The sequence below is a fragment of the Prionailurus viverrinus genome, chromosome D1 (genome assembly GCF_022837055.1).
Source record: "Prionailurus viverrinus isolate Anna chromosome D1, UM_Priviv_1.0, whole genome shotgun sequence".
NCBI lineage: Eukaryota > Metazoa > Chordata > Mammalia > Carnivora > Felidae > Prionailurus > Prionailurus viverrinus.
Genome location: NC_062570.1, coordinates 105,890,542 through 105,906,284, shown reverse-complemented (window position 1 = coordinate 105,906,284; position 15,743 = coordinate 105,890,542). Strand labels below are relative to the sequence as shown.

The 15,743-nt window shown below is 59.0% G+C and overlaps 1 protein-coding gene across 1 annotated transcript; it reads right to left on the bottom strand.

Moving 5' to 3' along the window:
• Positions 1–219: 219 nt before the first annotated feature.
• On the bottom strand, positions 220–10,856 carry UNC93B1 (unc-93 homolog B1, TLR signaling regulator). The gene is made up of 11 exons (XM_047879416.1): positions 10,677–10,856; positions 10,335–10,476; positions 9,664–9,817; positions 6,968–7,129; positions 6,631–6,763; positions 6,206–6,299; positions 5,531–5,655; positions 4,501–4,683; positions 3,757–4,030; positions 1,746–1,864; positions 220–1,001 (listed from the first exon to the last, which is right to left on the bottom strand). Exons 1-11 carry the CDS (start codon positions 10,770–10,772, stop codon positions 660–662), a joined length of 1,824 nt encoding a protein of 607 aa, XP_047735372.1. The 5' UTR covers positions 10,773–10,856; the 3' UTR covers positions 220–659.
• Between the last annotated feature and the right edge of the window lie 4,887 nt (positions 10,857–15,743).

Below are 15,743 nucleotides of genomic sequence, written 5' to 3'. Positions count from 1 at the left end.
CGGTCCCCGCAGGCCACGCCGGGCGCTTCTCTCTCCCGGGTGGACGCGGGGGGACCTGGAAAAACAGGTGGGTGTGGGGAGGGGCGGGGCTTCCAGGAGGGAGGCCGGGCGGATGGGCGGGGATTAGGGGGCCCTCCCCCTCGGCGGGGGTCAAGGGCTCGTTGATCTTGATCACCCGTCCCGGGCGCCCTCCTTACCCCCGCAGCTCGAGACTTCCCGGTCAGGACAATTACAAAACCTCTTTATTTCTCATTTTCTATAAAAAGTCGTGTCTCTTCACGGACCACGGGGGTATGATGTGCAAAGCGCGCGGTGCACTGGGCGGAGCCCCGCAGCCGAGAGCGGAGCTGGGGCGGGACTGGGGGCGGTGGCGGCAGGAGGACCCCGCCCCTTCTGGGGCCCGGGGAGGGGTCGTGGAGGGCGGCCCCGGAGGTGGGGGGGTCGGCTGTGCCGTCTGTCTCTCCAACCCAGGGGTCTCAAAGCTCCGTCTCGTCCAAGAGGGGCTGCGGGACGGGCCCCCGCTGCAGGTGGCCCGGGGGCTCCGGGCGGCCGTTCCCGAACACAGGGTTGGGGGCCAAGGTCCTTCCTGAAGGAGGCGCAGTCACAGGGGCCCCGACCTGAGACGCGGTAAACCGAGGCCGGCGAGCAGGCTGGGCCCCTCACTGCTCCTCGGGCCCGTCGCCTCCCAGGGCCTGTTCGTAGGGGCAGGGCCGGCGGCAGAGGCCGGCCGGCTCCGGGCCAGGCCGGGGACCCGCGGGCGGCGCCTCCTCCTCCACGCCGTCCCCCGGGCCGCCGCCGCTGCCGCCTCCGCCGCCGCGCTCGCCCTCCGCGTCGCTCTCGTCCGAGTTGTCCTCCTCCAGGTACCGGTAGCCGCGCACCTTGTGCTGGGGCCGCGGGATGCGGGGCTGGCGCGGGACCACACCCCGCCGCAGCTTCTGCTCCATCCACAGGTACGAGCCCGCGGCCGCCACCAGCGTCAGCAGCAGCACGGCCAGCTTAGCCTGTGCGCACAAAGAGGGATGCTGGGGACCCGCGGGTCACCGCCCCCGCGCCTTCCCCGCTTAGCCCCTCGCGGGACAGGCGCGCTCGCGTCCCGCATCGCACTGCACAGCTGCCCAAGCCACCTTAGCTTCCTGAGCACCCTGCCGCGGGCGAGGCTCAGAGCCCAGCTCTGCCCCGCCCTGGGGCTTAGACTCCTGTGTCCCTTAGCGCAGGCACCCTTGTAAGTAATGCCTCTCGGACGTTTCTGGCTGTAGCCCACAGCCAAACGTAGTTCCCCATCATAACAGTCCATACACACCTATAAGCAGCACATCCTGCTCTCAGGTCTTCTGTTTCATTTTTTCAAATGTTGGGTCTCGACCTGCTAAACTGACCCACCAGTAGGTGGGAGCAGAGCACGAGGAACCCGGCTCCCCGCAGGCCAAGGAAGGGAAGACCCTCCCCGCCCAGCTCAGAGCTCACATCCTGTGAACAGAGCATCAAACTACCCGCAGGTGTCTGGGATGAACACCCAAGGAAAGAGAAACTGTGAACCCCTTCAGAGACAGGTAAACTGAGGCCCATGGGAGGTGAGGCAGTGAGCGGGTCCTGGGTTTGGAGTGGGCTTGACCCGGCCCTTGGGGAGTAGTGCCTTTTGGGGGCTGTGAGGCTAGGGTGGGCACTCAGAAAGTATCTGCCTGGGTGCTGGCATGAGGCGTGCCTAACGCCCCCAGGGACCCTCCTCCTGCCACGCTCAGGCTCACCTTCATGGGCAGGCTTGAGCCCAGGTACACTGTGAAGATGGCCACCGCCTGCCACCAGTGGTAGATGGTGAAGACGAAGTCTTGCCTTTCTTTGTCCTCGTAGAGGATTCCCAAGAGTGCTGCAGGTGGGCAGGACAGGGCAGGAAGGGGAGAGGGGTCAACGGGGACCAGAATGGCTGATCTCCCACTTGTGACCCCCTCAGCGCCAGCACTGGGTTGGTCTCAGCCCTTGGCCTTGGAGCTCCTGGAGAGCCCTTGTGAGCCGGTCCTGGCCTGCCCCCTGGTGGAAGCCCCCGTTATTACGCTGCCTGGGGAGCTGAGCAGAGGCAGGAACAGGTGAACTTTGCAGGGGGTACAGTGTGGGCCTCACTCTGGAGCACATGCGTGGTCTCAAAAGCGGAAAACTCTATATGCCGTCATATCCTGTCCTCTCTCGGACCCCAGGTGCCTAACGCCAGGCCTTTGGAGGAGGCTGTTTCTCCTCACCCTGGGCTCAGGGAGGGCAAACTGCTCGCAGCAACAAGCTTTCTGCAAATCAAACCTGAAAAGGGGAGGTTTGGACTTATTTTTCAAGGAACCCTCCCTGGACTGGGAAGAAAGACCACCGGACAGGGAGTCAGGAGACTCAGGACTGTGAAGTGGAGAGACTTAGTACAGAGATGAGGATTCAAGTGTTGGCTCTATGGGGTAGTCTCAGCGTAAGTTAACTCCCCATGGCCAGTTTTCCCCAACTGTAAATGAGACGATGCATATTATATGTCGTGTTCTGAGGTTTTAATGTGAGAGCGCCCACAGAGCACCTAGCAAATCGTACCCTCACCTGCCACTCAGGACATTAACTTCCCTGCCCTAAGGCCTTGCAGCGTGACCGCTCCTCCCAGGGCTACTGTGGAGGGACAGGGAGCACCCCCCCGCCCCCCCAGGGTTCACAAGGAGGAGGCAGGAAGCAGAACTGGGCAGGTAGAAGGTGATTCCAGGACCAGGTCCTAATCCAGACCTGATGCTGCCCAGATCTGGCGGCCTCAGAGCAAAAGCCAAGAGAGTGTGGCCCAGAATGCGGGGCTCCATGCCCTATGACAGATGCGGATACCTGACTGTCTGATGGCGGGTGCAGGGGTCACCTGAGCCAGCCCCCACCCTGCCCACAGCAGGCGTGACCTCCACCACACCACGCCCCCAGGGTGATGTTCAAAACTGTTAACAGCACTGGCCCATCACAGCGGATGCTGATGTGGAAGATCCAAATAACCGCACCTGTGTGTACCGACTGCGTGTCACGGGCATATGCCTACCTGGGGGCAGCGAGCATCACACAGCTGAACTCTGACCCACCCACCCCCACTTTTCTGCCAACAGAGTTCCACTCCCCGGGGCCCCCACCCCAGCAGCCCAGACTCAGGGCCCGGACCCTGCTACTCTGCAGACCGGCGTTGGGGCTTCATGCCTGCCCCCAGCTCTTCTCCATAAAAAGGTCATGTGTGCGCCTGCACCCTGGAGCGTGTACAGGGCCACTTGCTGCTTCCCAGGCTCCCTAGAGCACGGACTGGCAATCTGCTCCCAGTGTCAGGGTGGGCCCTGTCCTCTGGTTGGAAAGCAAAGTATCCCAAGTGTGGTTTTCCACACTGTCGCTCAGAGGTGCCCGCAGAGCCCTGTACCTACTCCGTGTAGCCACAAGATCTCACGCTAACCGCCCCCACCCCCAGTGGCCACAGGGCCCCAAGCCCACCGAGGGGTGTCGACAGGATGTCCATGGCGTGCAACTCCCATACCTGCCCCTGGTGCGTCCACAGCCCTCCTCATCTGTCCCTGCAGCCCATGGAACTTCCTCCCACTCCTGGGAGTGTCCACAGGGATGCTCACCCACCTCCACCATAACAGACCCCTAGTGTATCCATGGGACCCCATGTCTGTCCCTGGGATCTCTGTGTTCCTCCCCAACCACCCCGAGGTAGTCACAGGGTAGTTACAGGGTCCCCTGCCCAGCCATCCCAGTGCCCATGGCTATACTCACTGCTGAGTCCGGTCTTATTGAGGGCACTGCCCACACCCCAGAGGACAGCCGCTACGTAGAGGATCCAAATGTGTCGCAGGACCCGAGGTGTGGGGGCCCAGAAGAAGAGGCTGAGAGTGAGCAGCAGGTGCACTCCAGCCCCAGCCACCAGGGGCACCGGGCGCGGCAGCCACAGTCCCAGCAGGCCTAGGAGCGAGGCAGCGGAGGCGCCCAGGCTATAAGCCACGAGGAGGTGGGCCAGGTGTTCCAGCCCCACGGAGCACACACCATAGCCCTGGGGGGACAGGAGTGAGTGTCAGAGGTCAGCTGGCCCAGGCTCTGGCCCTCCCTACCTGAGGTCTTCAGGCCACACCCTGTCCCCTCTGGACCAAGTCACGGCTAACTCCTGGGAAGTTCATGGGGAGCTTCTGAAGGCACAGACAGGGGAGAAGGCTTGAACAATGTCCTCAGATACCAAGGCTGTACCCCGCATGGAACTATACAGTTTATGGGCGTTATTCTATCTCAACTATGTAACAGCTCTGGGAGCGAGCATGGTTATTAGAATCGCTTCACAGATAAAGGAAATTGAGGCCCAGTGGCCTAACGCAGTGGGGGAATGGCGGAAGGGAGGGAAGAAAGGAAGGGGGGTGTCTGGGCCGCACCTGTGCATACTTATACATGTATTCAAAACCTTTAGCCGAAATACAAATTTAACCTGAAGTTCTGTATATTATCTGACAACGCTATGCAGGGGGTACTTACCAGGGTGAGACCAGTGCAGGCAAAGAGGACCTCGAAGCCGCTGTAGATGAAGAAGGGCACGAGGTGCCGCAGGCGGAAGTCGCGCACGTGCTTGAAGGGCAGCTGGAAGATGTTACCCCAGCCCACGCTGCGCAGGTCGATCTCCTCAGTGGGCCGGTAGGCGGCGCCGCACAGGCCCAGAACCTGCGGACCCGCGGGCTGAGGGGGGCGGGCTGCCGTGGCTCAGGCCCGGCCCCTAGACACACCCACAGACCTCAGCCCCGCCTCCTAGCCCCAGGCCCCGCCCCCAGGCACATCCACAGACCTCGGCCTCACCTCCGGGCTCCGCCCTAAACACACCCATAGATTTCAACCCTGCTTCTCAACCCTGGGCCCTGCCCCTAGACTCACCACAGACTTTAATCCCGCCTCCCAGCCCCCGGGCCCCGCCCCTAGACTCACCACAGACTTTAATCCCGCCTCCCAGCCCCCGGGCCCCGCCCCTAGACACACCCGCAGACCTAAGCTCCACCCCTCAGCCTTTGGCCCTGCCCGCAGGCTCCCCGGTAGACCTCGGCCCCGCCTCCCAGCCCAGGGCCCCGCCCCTAGACACACCCACAGACCTACAGACCTCAGCCCAGCCTCTCAGCCTCGGGTCCTGCCCCCAGCTTCACCCATAGACCTAGGCTTTGTTTCCCAGCCCCGCCTCCAGGAAGAAGCCACGCCCAAGCCACGCCCCCCTGCACCTTAGGTCTACCTCTCGGGTTCTGTCTCCAGCCCAGTCCTCTAGGACCCCGTCTCCAGCTCCACCCCAGAGCAGGCTTGGTCCCCCTTTCCTTGTTCTCTGGGACTCTAACTCCAGGTTCATTCCCAAACCTCTAGCCTGGCTCCTAGGTTCAGGCTTCCTCCCCAGGATTCAGACCCGGCTCCCACCTCAGACCAGGACATTGCCCAGGCTGCCTGCCAGCAACGCGCCCAGATGGCACCCGTTTCTTCCCGCCTCAGTCCCCAGACTTTATTGACTCCGCCGCCACCCCATCCAAGGCCGCACCAGCAGCATGGCCAGGAAGGCCACTGCCATGAGCACGCTCTCCACCACAATGAGGTTTCGGCTCCGTGGTAAGGTCTTCAGAACTGTCTTGTTGAAGCCACTGAGGATGCCCTGGCTGTTAGTACCTGAACAGTGGGACGCAGGGAGTAGAGCACACTGTCAACTCAACCACAAAGAAATGGAGCAAGGAAGGAGGGTGCAGGGGAGAGTCAGAGGTGGTGGGTGAGGACAGTGCTTGCAAAGGCAAGGTTCATTTGGGGAGCAGCTTGGAGGAGAGGGCCGCTGGGGCTGGAGGGGCCACAAGGAGAGGAACACCTAGCCCCCCTTCCCTAGTGCCTGGAGGCTGGAGGTGGGGACCAGTCCATCCCCCAACTGCATACATTCACCCTGCAGTGATTGAGGTCTGAGGATATGTGTGGCTCAGCCCAGATGGCATCTCCTCCAGGCAGCCTTCCCTGATGCACCCTGTCCCCACCAGGCTGGGTCAGATGTCCTAACTGCATACTCCTACAGGGTCCTTTGCCTTGCCCGTAAGAGGTGTGGGCCACCAGGCTCTCAGCCCTGGACCCATGGGCAAGGGCATCCTCTCTGGGCACTCTCAAGAGCCCAGTGTCTGCTGGATGACTCAATGGGGGAGGTGAACAGGCCTGGGGGTCGCACCCCATGCAGACTAACCGCAGCTCTGCACGTTGTAGAGTGTGTGGTTCAGGTCATACAGGTAGTGGTTCAGGAAGTAGATCATGGGCAGCTGGGCACAGGCGAAGCTCAGCTGTGGGCAGGAGGGCAGCTTGGGCTGGGCTCAGAAGCAGGCACGGGGCACAGGCATGATCTGAAAGGGGTCTGGGCACAGCCTTGGCCGAAGAGGAGCCCTCCGCCCGCTCTGGGGGTAGCCTGGTGGCAGGAGGGAGTGCCCAGCGCAGGAGGACTTTCTCCTCAACAAGGAGACGAGGAGGTCGGTCACCAGAGGTCAGTAAGCAGAGGGTGGCTCAAGAAAGGGCAGTGGGACTGGAGGGTCGAAAGGACTGTGGGATGGGCTCCAACGTGTGGGTTCTAGGCTTGCAACACCCTCCCCCCATGGCGCCAACGTGGAGCTGACTCACATGGAAGAAGCTATAGAAGATCACTTGGAAGACCAGGAGGTACGGCGCGTGGGAGCCCCGCGGCGGGCGCTTCTGGGGGCCCTGATCATCCTGCTCCTTATAATGGGAGTACTCGTAGTATTTCTGAGCCATCCTGGACCACAAAGGAGAGAAAGCTTCCCCCAGTCCAACCTCTACCAGATGTCTCTGCTTCCTGCACCCAGGGCTAGGGGCTGCGTCTCACGGACGGGGAAACTGAGACCCGAAAGGCAGAGAGAGCTCCGCCAGCTGAGGTTGGCAGTGCGGCAGAGACACAGCCAGGTCTCCAGCCTCCCGCCCTGCGGCCCCCCAGGCTCACCTGGTGATGTAGTTGCCCATGGAGGCCCAAAGAGGCACGATGGCCATGCCCAAGGCCACAGCTGAGGGCACGAGTGTGTAGTAGCGTTCCCAGTAGTTGGTGGAGACAAAGAGGGCATAGATGCCCACAGCCAGGAACATCATCCACTTGGTGCCAAAAAACCTGCGGGCAGTAGGAGGGATGCTGGCACCGCGAGCCTGCCCAGACCACTGGGGCCTGAGACCAGAGGGGCCACAGACCCGGGTGCCGGCTCACCAACCAGGCGGTGCGAGACGGGGAGTAATCCCTGGCCTTGGAGTCAGGGGCTCTAAGACAGGGTAGCAGAGACAGGGACTTGCTGGTGGTCTCAGTCCCAGGTCCCCACAATCAGTTTCCACAGCTTAAGGGGGAGCACGGAGCCCAAACCACAAGCTTCTCGTGGCCATGCAAGGATGGGGGGAGAAGGGGCGGTGTCACCGGTCAGTGGCCTGTGTGCACATCCAGCCCTCATTTGTGTCCTGGGCTGGCTCGCGAATCCCCCTTCTCCATCCAAGCTCACGTGCTGTGGCTTCAGGGCCCAGGGACGCAAGTCAAACTGGGTCGAGGAAACTTAGGACCAGAGAGAGGTCCTGGCAGGACCAACATCCCTTCCTCCCTGCCCGTCGCTCTTGCCGTCCACTGTGGTCATTTGGGAAGCTCCGTCCTCGCTGGCTTCTAGGACAACAGGCTTGCTGACTCTGAGAAAATGCCACACTGGGCTTAAAGGTGGTTGACCACTGACCAGATAAGGGCCCGCTCAGGGCACGGAGGCTAGTCAGACTAAAAGCCACTGCCAGGAGCCTTAGGGTGTTTTTGAGTTATTTGTGCTCTTTAGTTCCTTTCCTTGCTTTGGCTTCCAGGAAGCTCAAAGCCAAATGACTCTGATTTTCCAATCACAATTACTTTCTCTGTTACAGGGCCCCAGTTTTTTATTATCCTTATTTTGACATAGAAACAATAGATAGCCCACTCTGATCTATTGGGGGGGGGGGGGGGCAAGTCACATTTTGATGGAGTAAATGAGCAAAAAGTAAAAATATCAGCACTCATTGCTGGTGAGGCTGTGGTTTACAAAATGATGCGCACAGCCCGAGGCCATGCAAATTGGCACAGCCCTCTAGGAAATCAGCCTGATAGTTTGGGCAAGGGGCAAGATTAGGGTGAGGGAGTCAAACTTTCCGACTGCCAGGTGCTACCGGTGGGACCTGGGCAAGCCGCTGAATGTCTTGTTTTCTCCTCGTCTCTTAGATCTCCCTGGGATCCTAGGGAATGAGGGAACGCTCAGAAAGTGCCCAGCACATGGGAAATAAAGAATTAGCTCTTCTTATCAACAGTGGTATGTTTTCAGAGCCATAGTCTTTCATATGGCTCTGATCTGCTAAAGGTACCGCTAGAAATTGATTGTAGAATTTTTTTTTTTTAATTTTAAGAAGGGAAGAGCGGGGCGCCTGGGTGGCGCAGTCGGTTAAGCGTCCGACTTCAGCCAGGTCACGATCTCGCGGTCCGTGAGTTCGAGCCCCGCGTCGGGCTCTGGGCCTATGGCTCAGAGCCTGGAGCCTGCTTCCGATTCTGTGTCTCCCTCTCTCTCTGACCCTCCCCCGTTCATGCTCTGTCTCTCTCTGTCCCAAAAATAAGTAAACGTTGAAAATAAAAAAAAAAATTAAAAAAAAAAAAAGAAGGGAAGAGCTACAAGCATAAAGTGAATATGCAAAAAAAAAAAAAAAAAAAAGGAGGGGGGCTGAATGTCCAACTCTGAGCCTCGGTTGGGTGCCCCCATCTCTGCAGAAGATTCTACCATCACAGAGTCCTCAATGTGAAGACTGAGGAGAAGGCCAAGATACGTGCAGTGAAAAGAAAGCAAGCAAACGTGAATTCGGCACATGCTCTGGTGACAAGGACGTAAACGTTTATCCCTGCATGCTGCTGGGACAACAAAGTTAGCTGATTTACTGGAGGGCTTGGGAGGGTTTTCTTTTTTCTGATTTCAGTTAGGATCCTAATGGTCTTTGTGCGATGATGTTAAAGGAGTTTGGGGTTTGGGGGGTTTGGGGTTTTTTGTTTTTGTTTGTTTGTTTGTTTGTTTTAAGATAGAGGAACTAAAACCCATCTAATTGGTCTGCTAGTCTCTGGGTCTCATCTGAGCAGAGACCCACCTCCTGGTGGGGAGGGTGCATGTGGAGGGGGGTTTTGCACTGGCCAGAAGGCTGGACCAGATGCTTCCAAGGCTCAGGTCCAGCGTAGACCCTCTGGGGCACCTGCCGGGCCATGTCTTCCCTCAATACTGGCCATGGGGCTGATCAGGCCGGGCTTGGTTGCCTGGGCGTTAGGGCTGATCAGATCCTCTCCAGAGATTCCACAGCCCTGGTCTTGGAAAGGTCCCTACAGCTCCAAACCACGGAGGAGGGCACCAAGACAATGCCATGTGGGGCACAGGCAAGGTGAGGGAAGGAGCAGGACTGGATTTCGGTTGTGGGAAGTGTGCCCTGGGGTCAAGTTCCTGCTCCCTTCCCTAAACCCGGGTCCTCCCCTCTCTCTCACCCCTCCAGGCAGGCAAGGGCCCTCCCCAGCTCCCCACCACCAAGAACACCGGGCAGGGGGAGACCCCATGGGCCAAGAGCCCTTGCACCCTTCAGTATCTGAGTGACAGTCCAGCCTTGTTGGGGACAGCAGCAACGCACCTGATAAGCACAGGTGTGTAGAGCAAAGCGGCGATGGGCGTCACGTTGATGCCCATCAGCATCTTGCTGTCGATGTCGGGCAGCCCCATGTTGCCATACTTCACCTCGCGGTAGGTCTCATCATAGTGCAGGATCAGCTGCATCTGCAGGAGGCCTGGGGGGGGGGGGGGGCGGGGGGCAGGGGGCGGGCACAGAGGGGGCAGCCTAACTCCCGCGGCAACGGAACAGAGGCCTGCGCGCGAGCTTGGAGGCAGCGCCAGTCACGATTCCAAAGCCCATGAGGACCGAGAGGGATGCCCAGGCTGGGCCAAGCGTCCTGACAGCCCGTGGCAGCGTCGGCCACTTGAATCCAGACCCTCCCCTCACCCCCCCACCCCCACCCTTCCCCCATACACACGTCCAGCGCTCCAGATCTGGAAGGCGGCAGACCCGCCCAGGGCGCCCAGACCCTGGCCACGCGCTCCCGAAGGTGCTGCCTGGGAATCCAGAACACTGCACCTGACCCCACCTCCATGTGGTGAGGCCACAGCTGCAGCAGCCGCGAGCGCGGCAGAGGAGGAAGTGAAAGAGGAAGGGAAGCCGACCGGCCCCTAAGGTTTCTCTTTCCCTGACCGGGGCTGGGAAGGGAGGCCGCGGGGAAGCCGCGGGTTCTGGCGCTGCGGGCCGCCTACCCAGGTAGACGGCGTAGGTGAGCATGCCGCCCGCGCTGGCCGCCAGCACGTTCTTGACCACGCCGAGGCGCTTGCGGCGGTAGTAGCGGCGCTCCTCCTCCTCCTCGTTGTAGTTGGGGTACGCGCCCACCAGCTCGTCCAGCTGCGGGGCACGCACGGCGTGCACGTCGCACCCGGGCTGGGGGCCCCGGGGGTCGCATCGCACCGCCCCACTCCCGGTACCCGCTGCCACGGCCCGACCCGGGGGCGGCGCCTCCCCCCCTCCCCCACGCCGGGGAGACCCCCCCCCCCCGCGCTCCCGGTCCTCGCACCCCCCCCCCTCACAGACCCGTCCCCGCTCACCGGAGCCCCCGGCCCGTCGGGGACCCCGAGCCGGTCCTCGTCGCCCTGCGGCCCCGCGGCCCCCGCCACGCGGTAGAGCGGCGGCACCGCCTCCATGGCCCGACCCCGAGGGAGCGCTGGCGGCGGCCGCCTGGGGTGCACGAGCGGCGGGCCGGACACTTCCTCCAGGCGGCGGGACCCGCCCCCGCCCCGCCCCGCCCCGCCCCGCGGGTCGCCGGCTCGCGAGGGGCGGGGCCTAAGGTGTCCGCGAACGCGGGGGCGGGGCGGGGGCGGGGCGAGGGCGGGGCCGGCATCCCCGGGCCGCCGGGACCTGGCCTCGAGACGGGAGGGGCAAGTTCGACTCTTCGCTCAGCCACTTCCTGGCTTGGTAGCTTTGGGAATCAACTCCACTTCTCTGGGTCTCCGTTTTCTCACTCAGCACGGCTTCCCAGGGCAATCACCGGATTGCTAAATTAATGCAGAGCCTTGGGGGGGCCTGGGGGGCTCAGGTCATGATCTCACGGTTTGTGGGTTCGAGCCCCAGGTCGGGCTCTGTGCTGACAGCTCAGCGCCTGGAGCCTGCTTCGGATTCTATGTCTCCCTCTCTCTCTCTCTGCCCCTCCGCTGTTCATGCTCTCTCTCTTCTCAAAAATAAAATCATTAAAAAAATTTTTTTTTTTAAATTAATGCAAAGCCTTAGAAAAGTGCCAGGCCATAATAGGCTCTACTCAGGGCTACCACTGTCACCCTCAGCTCCACCTCCACGCCCCATGGGGTGTGTTTGCAGGTCAGCAAAGGGCCCCCCACAGCAGCCCCACGGAGGGATCCCACCACCGGACTTGACAGCCGGTGCCCTCCTCCCATGCACCGCCCTCCAGTTGCGGTGTGGCGGCTGCAGGCAGAAGCTCTGGCAGGGCTGGTGGGAGGCTGCTGGCTGCGCCCCGGAGCCTCCTGCACCCTCCCCGTGGGGTCTGCCCTGCAGCGGAGCCCCCGAAGTTCTTGCGTTGCAGGAGCTGAGGCTCCACAGCGCTGGCTATCACCTTGGTTGCAACCACTTGGGAAGCTTTTAAAAATCTACAGTTCCCAGGTCAGTCTCTTCAACAGACGGTGTTGCGAAAACTGGATAGGTAACCTCACGCAGAAAAATGAAGCTGGATCCCCATCTGACACCCTCAAAGAATTTAATTTGAAATGGATGGAAGGCTTCAAACCATAAAACTCCTAAAAGAAAACAGGGCAAAAGCTTCTTGACATGGGTCTTGGAAAGATTTTTTGCATATCACACCAAAAGCACAAACAGTACAAGAAATAAAAATCAACAGGTGGGACGACATCAAACTTAAAAGCTTCTGCACAGCAAAAGTAAACAGTTAAGAGATAGCAAATGTTGGTGAGGATGGAGAGAAAATGGAACCCTTGTGCCCTGCTGGTGGGGTGGCAAACTGGTCCCGCCATCTTGGAGAAGAGTCTGGAGGCTCCTCAGAAAACTCACAGTAGAACCACCACATGATCTAGCAATCCCACTTCTGGATGTACGTCCAAAGGAAAAGAAAACAGGTTATCAAAAATATGTCTACACTCTCATGTTAATGCAGTCTTATAATAGCCAAGATACAAAAGCAACCTAAGTGTCCATCAGTGGATGAATTGACGGTAAAGAGGATGTGATGCATATAGATACAATGACATACTTTTCAGCTGGGAGGAAAAAAGAGAAAATTCTGCCGTTTGCAACAGCGTAGATGGACCTCGAGGACATTATGCTAAGGGAAACAAGTCAGAAAGAGAAGGACACACCTTATATGTGGAATCTAAAAGCGCAACAAGGGGGTGCCTGGGTGGCTCCGTCGGTGAAGCGTCCGACTTTGGCTCAGGTCATGACCTCGCGGTTCAAGAGTTCAAACCCCGCCTCGGGCTTTGTCCTGACAGCTCAGAGCCTGGAGCCTGCTTCTGATTCTGTGTCTCCCTCTCTCTCTCTCTCTCTTTCTCTCTCTGTCCCTCCTCTGGTCATGCTGTCTCTCTCTCTCTAAAATAAACAAACATTAAAAATAGAACTAAAAAGAACCACAACACTGACTCAAAAAAACACAGTGGAGGGGCGCCCGGGTGGCTCAGTCGGTTGGGCGTCTGACTTTGGCTCGGGTCATGATCTCACGGTTCCTGAGTTCGAGCCTCACGTCGGGCTCTGTGCTGACAGCTCAGAGCCTGAAGCCTGCTTTGGATTCTGTGTCTCCCTCTCTCTGCCTTCCTCCGCTTGACTCTGTCTCTCTCTCTCTCTCAAATAAATAAACATTAAAAAAACTCAGAGTGGAATGGTGGCTGCTGGGGGTGGGGGTGGGGGTATGGGAGTGGCCTTGTTCAGGGATACGTACCTCCCGGCAGCTGGAATAAATAAATCCTAAAGACGTAACACACAGAGCAGAGATCACAGACAACAGAATTGCACGATAAACAATAAATCTGCTGAGACTAGATCTCAATGATTCGCGCCGCGAGAAGAAATGATTATGTGATGTGATGGAGGTTTTCTTTAGCACTACACTGGCAATCATATTGCAGCAACAATGTGTCAAATCAATACGTTGTACACCTTAATCTTACACAAAGGTCTATGTCAGTTATGTCTCTATTTTCAAAAGTATCCAGTTTCCCTCCCTCCCCCATTTTGCCCCTGCTGTCCCTCCTGGTTGCAGCCCTCTTCCTCCTTCCCCTCCCAGGAGGTGTCCTTCCTACCCTCCGCTCTCAGAATAGGAAGCCACCCCATGACAGGTACAGCCCCCGCCGTTGACTATTTCTCTTCTGGTTTTCTGTGGTTTAATGGTCTCTTCCCCACGTCCCCTCCTTCCCGGGCAAATCCTCACCATGTACCCCTCACGCGGAGGATCGCACCAGCCCTTAGTAGGTGCTCAATAAATGTGAATGGATGGATAAGTGACAAATATCCACCCCAGCACGGTTGCTGGGCAGGCGGGAAGCTGGGGGTGCCGAGGGCTTGAATCTGCAGAGGTTTCAGGCTGCATCCTGGTGCAGGTGCGCGGGGAGCAGACAGGTGGAGCCGCCCAGAGTAGGAGTTACAAAAGCGGCAGGAGGGAGGGCGGGCTCAAGGTCTAGAGGCAGAAGAGACAGGACACAGCAGGACTGCAGTGCATGCTGGGAGGCTAGGAGGCTAGGAGGCCGTGGTCAGAGAACGGATGCTGGGGTTCATTACCTTGGGCGATGACCAAGTCTGGGTGTGGCGGTGGCCCAGGGTGGGAAGGGATGAGGAGGCCCGGGAGGTCCTGGGGCTCGTAGGGGGGATTTCAACACCCCCAGGAGGATGCAGTCCTGTAGAATTCAGTGGGCGAGCAGGAAAGATGGCTGCCGGAGGTGCGCAGTGTGGCCTCAGAGTGTGAGCTCGGGGGAGCAGGGGTGGGAGGTAGGGGGTTTCGAGGCTCTGCAGGAGAGTGATGCCAAGAATGAGCCCTTACCCCTTCCAAAGCCGTATGGCGCCAGGGGAGAGACTAGCATCTGTGGTCTATAAAGCCCTTCTTCCCTTGAGGCCGCCAAAGAAAGAAAGAACTCAGCCAAGTGCACTGTGCTGCAGCCATGTCTCCACCAGAACTCAGGACAAACCAGGAAGGAGAAGGTTGGGGAAGGGTCCTGTCTCCCCAAAGCGGGGTCCCCAGGGCATCCCCCCAAGCCGAGTGCCCGGTCTTCTCTGGCATTAGTGTGGGAAACCCCAGCCCCTCACCTTGCGCAGACCCCCATACTCCCACACCTGCAAAACGAGAATAAGCAGAAAAGGGCTTCTGCTCACTAAAAGCAGGATGGACGGGGATAGGAGGAACAGAAGCCTCCGGGACGCCGGACCACACCTCTAGGGGCCTGAGAGAGGGGGTGCCCCCGCCAGATGGCTCTTGTGGAGAGAGACAGGACGGGAGATTTTTAGTTGGAAGAGGGCAGGCCCACAAAATCTTATGAATGGAGAGAGGGATGATGAGTGACCCCTGAAGGGACCAGGAAGCTCTGAGATGCAGCCTTTCGAAGCTGTGGCCCAAGAGCCCACCATCTGTCGCGGGCCGGGAGTGGGGTGAGGACGGGCCACACAGCCCTGGGCCAGGCGGGGGAGGAACTCACAGACTGTTGGTACGTTTCAAGGCGACCAGGGATTTCCACACCCTGAGTGCGTGGGTGTCGTCCAAGGGGAAAGGTCTCCAGGGTGGGTTTGTCTGCTCGAGGGGAGAAGGGTCCAGGCTTGCTAAACGCCCAAGGTCTCAGGGAGACTCAGAACCCGCCACCCTCCCCCCACCCCGGTGTTTTATCTCCCGCCAGAAGGTCCCCAAGAGGAAATCCAGCAGAGTGTGTTTTAAGAAACAACCAGAAACCAAAGAGAAGGTAGCCGGGGAGCAGAAACGTTGTTCCAGGGAGTCGGCGGTCTACCCTTTAAGGAAAAAGCCGAGCAGACACCCACAGCGTTCTTGCCCGCACGCATTACCGCTGCGTCTTAGATGCTGACTTAAGAGAGTGCGCGCTTTCTCTGGGGTCACGGTCCCTGCCTCCAAAAGAGGTTTCTGTACAGTTTAGGGTCCCTCGTTACACATGGAACTCCTTCTGTGGCCTCTTGGTGACTTTTAATGTAATTAAATTATTTTTTAATGTTCACTTATTTATTTTGAGAGAGAGAAAGCAAGAGAGCAGGGGAGGGGCAGAGAGAGAGGGAGACAGAGAATCCCAAGCAGGCTCCGCCCTGTCAGCACAGGAGCCCGACGTAGGGCTCCGTCTCACGAACATGACCTGAGCTGTTCACGACCTGAGCGGAAATCAAGAGTCAGATGCTGAACCCACTGAGCCACCCTGGTGCCCCTAATTTTAAACTGCTTTAGGGTTGCCTGGGTGGCTCGGCCGGTTAAGCATCCGACTTTGGCTCAGGTCACAATCTGACGGTTCACGAGTTCAAGCCCCGCGTCAGACTCTGCTGACAGCTCACAGCCTGGAGCCGGCTTCCGATTCTGTGTCTCCCTCTCTCTCTGCCCCTCCCCCACTCATGCCTGTCTGTCTCTATCTCTCTCTCTCTCTCAAAAAATAAACATTAAAAAAATTGTTAATGTT

What these genes read in the sequence shown, in the direction of transcription:
- UNC93B1 (XM_047879416.1), bottom strand. Translation starts at nt 10,772, where the DNA reads ATGGAGGCGGTGCCGCCGCTCTACCGCGTGGCGGGGGCCGCGGGGCCG. An exon ending in TACACACCTGTGCTTATCAG is followed by an intron (nt 7,130 to 9,663) that starts GTGCGTTGCTGC and finishes TACTGCCCGCAG; the next exon opens with GTTTTTTGGCACCAAGTGGA. An exon ending in CCTGCACTGGTCTCACCCTG is followed by an intron (nt 4,031 to 4,500) that starts GTAAGTACCCCC and finishes CTGTCCCCCCAG; the next exon opens with GGCTATGGTGTGTGCTCCGT.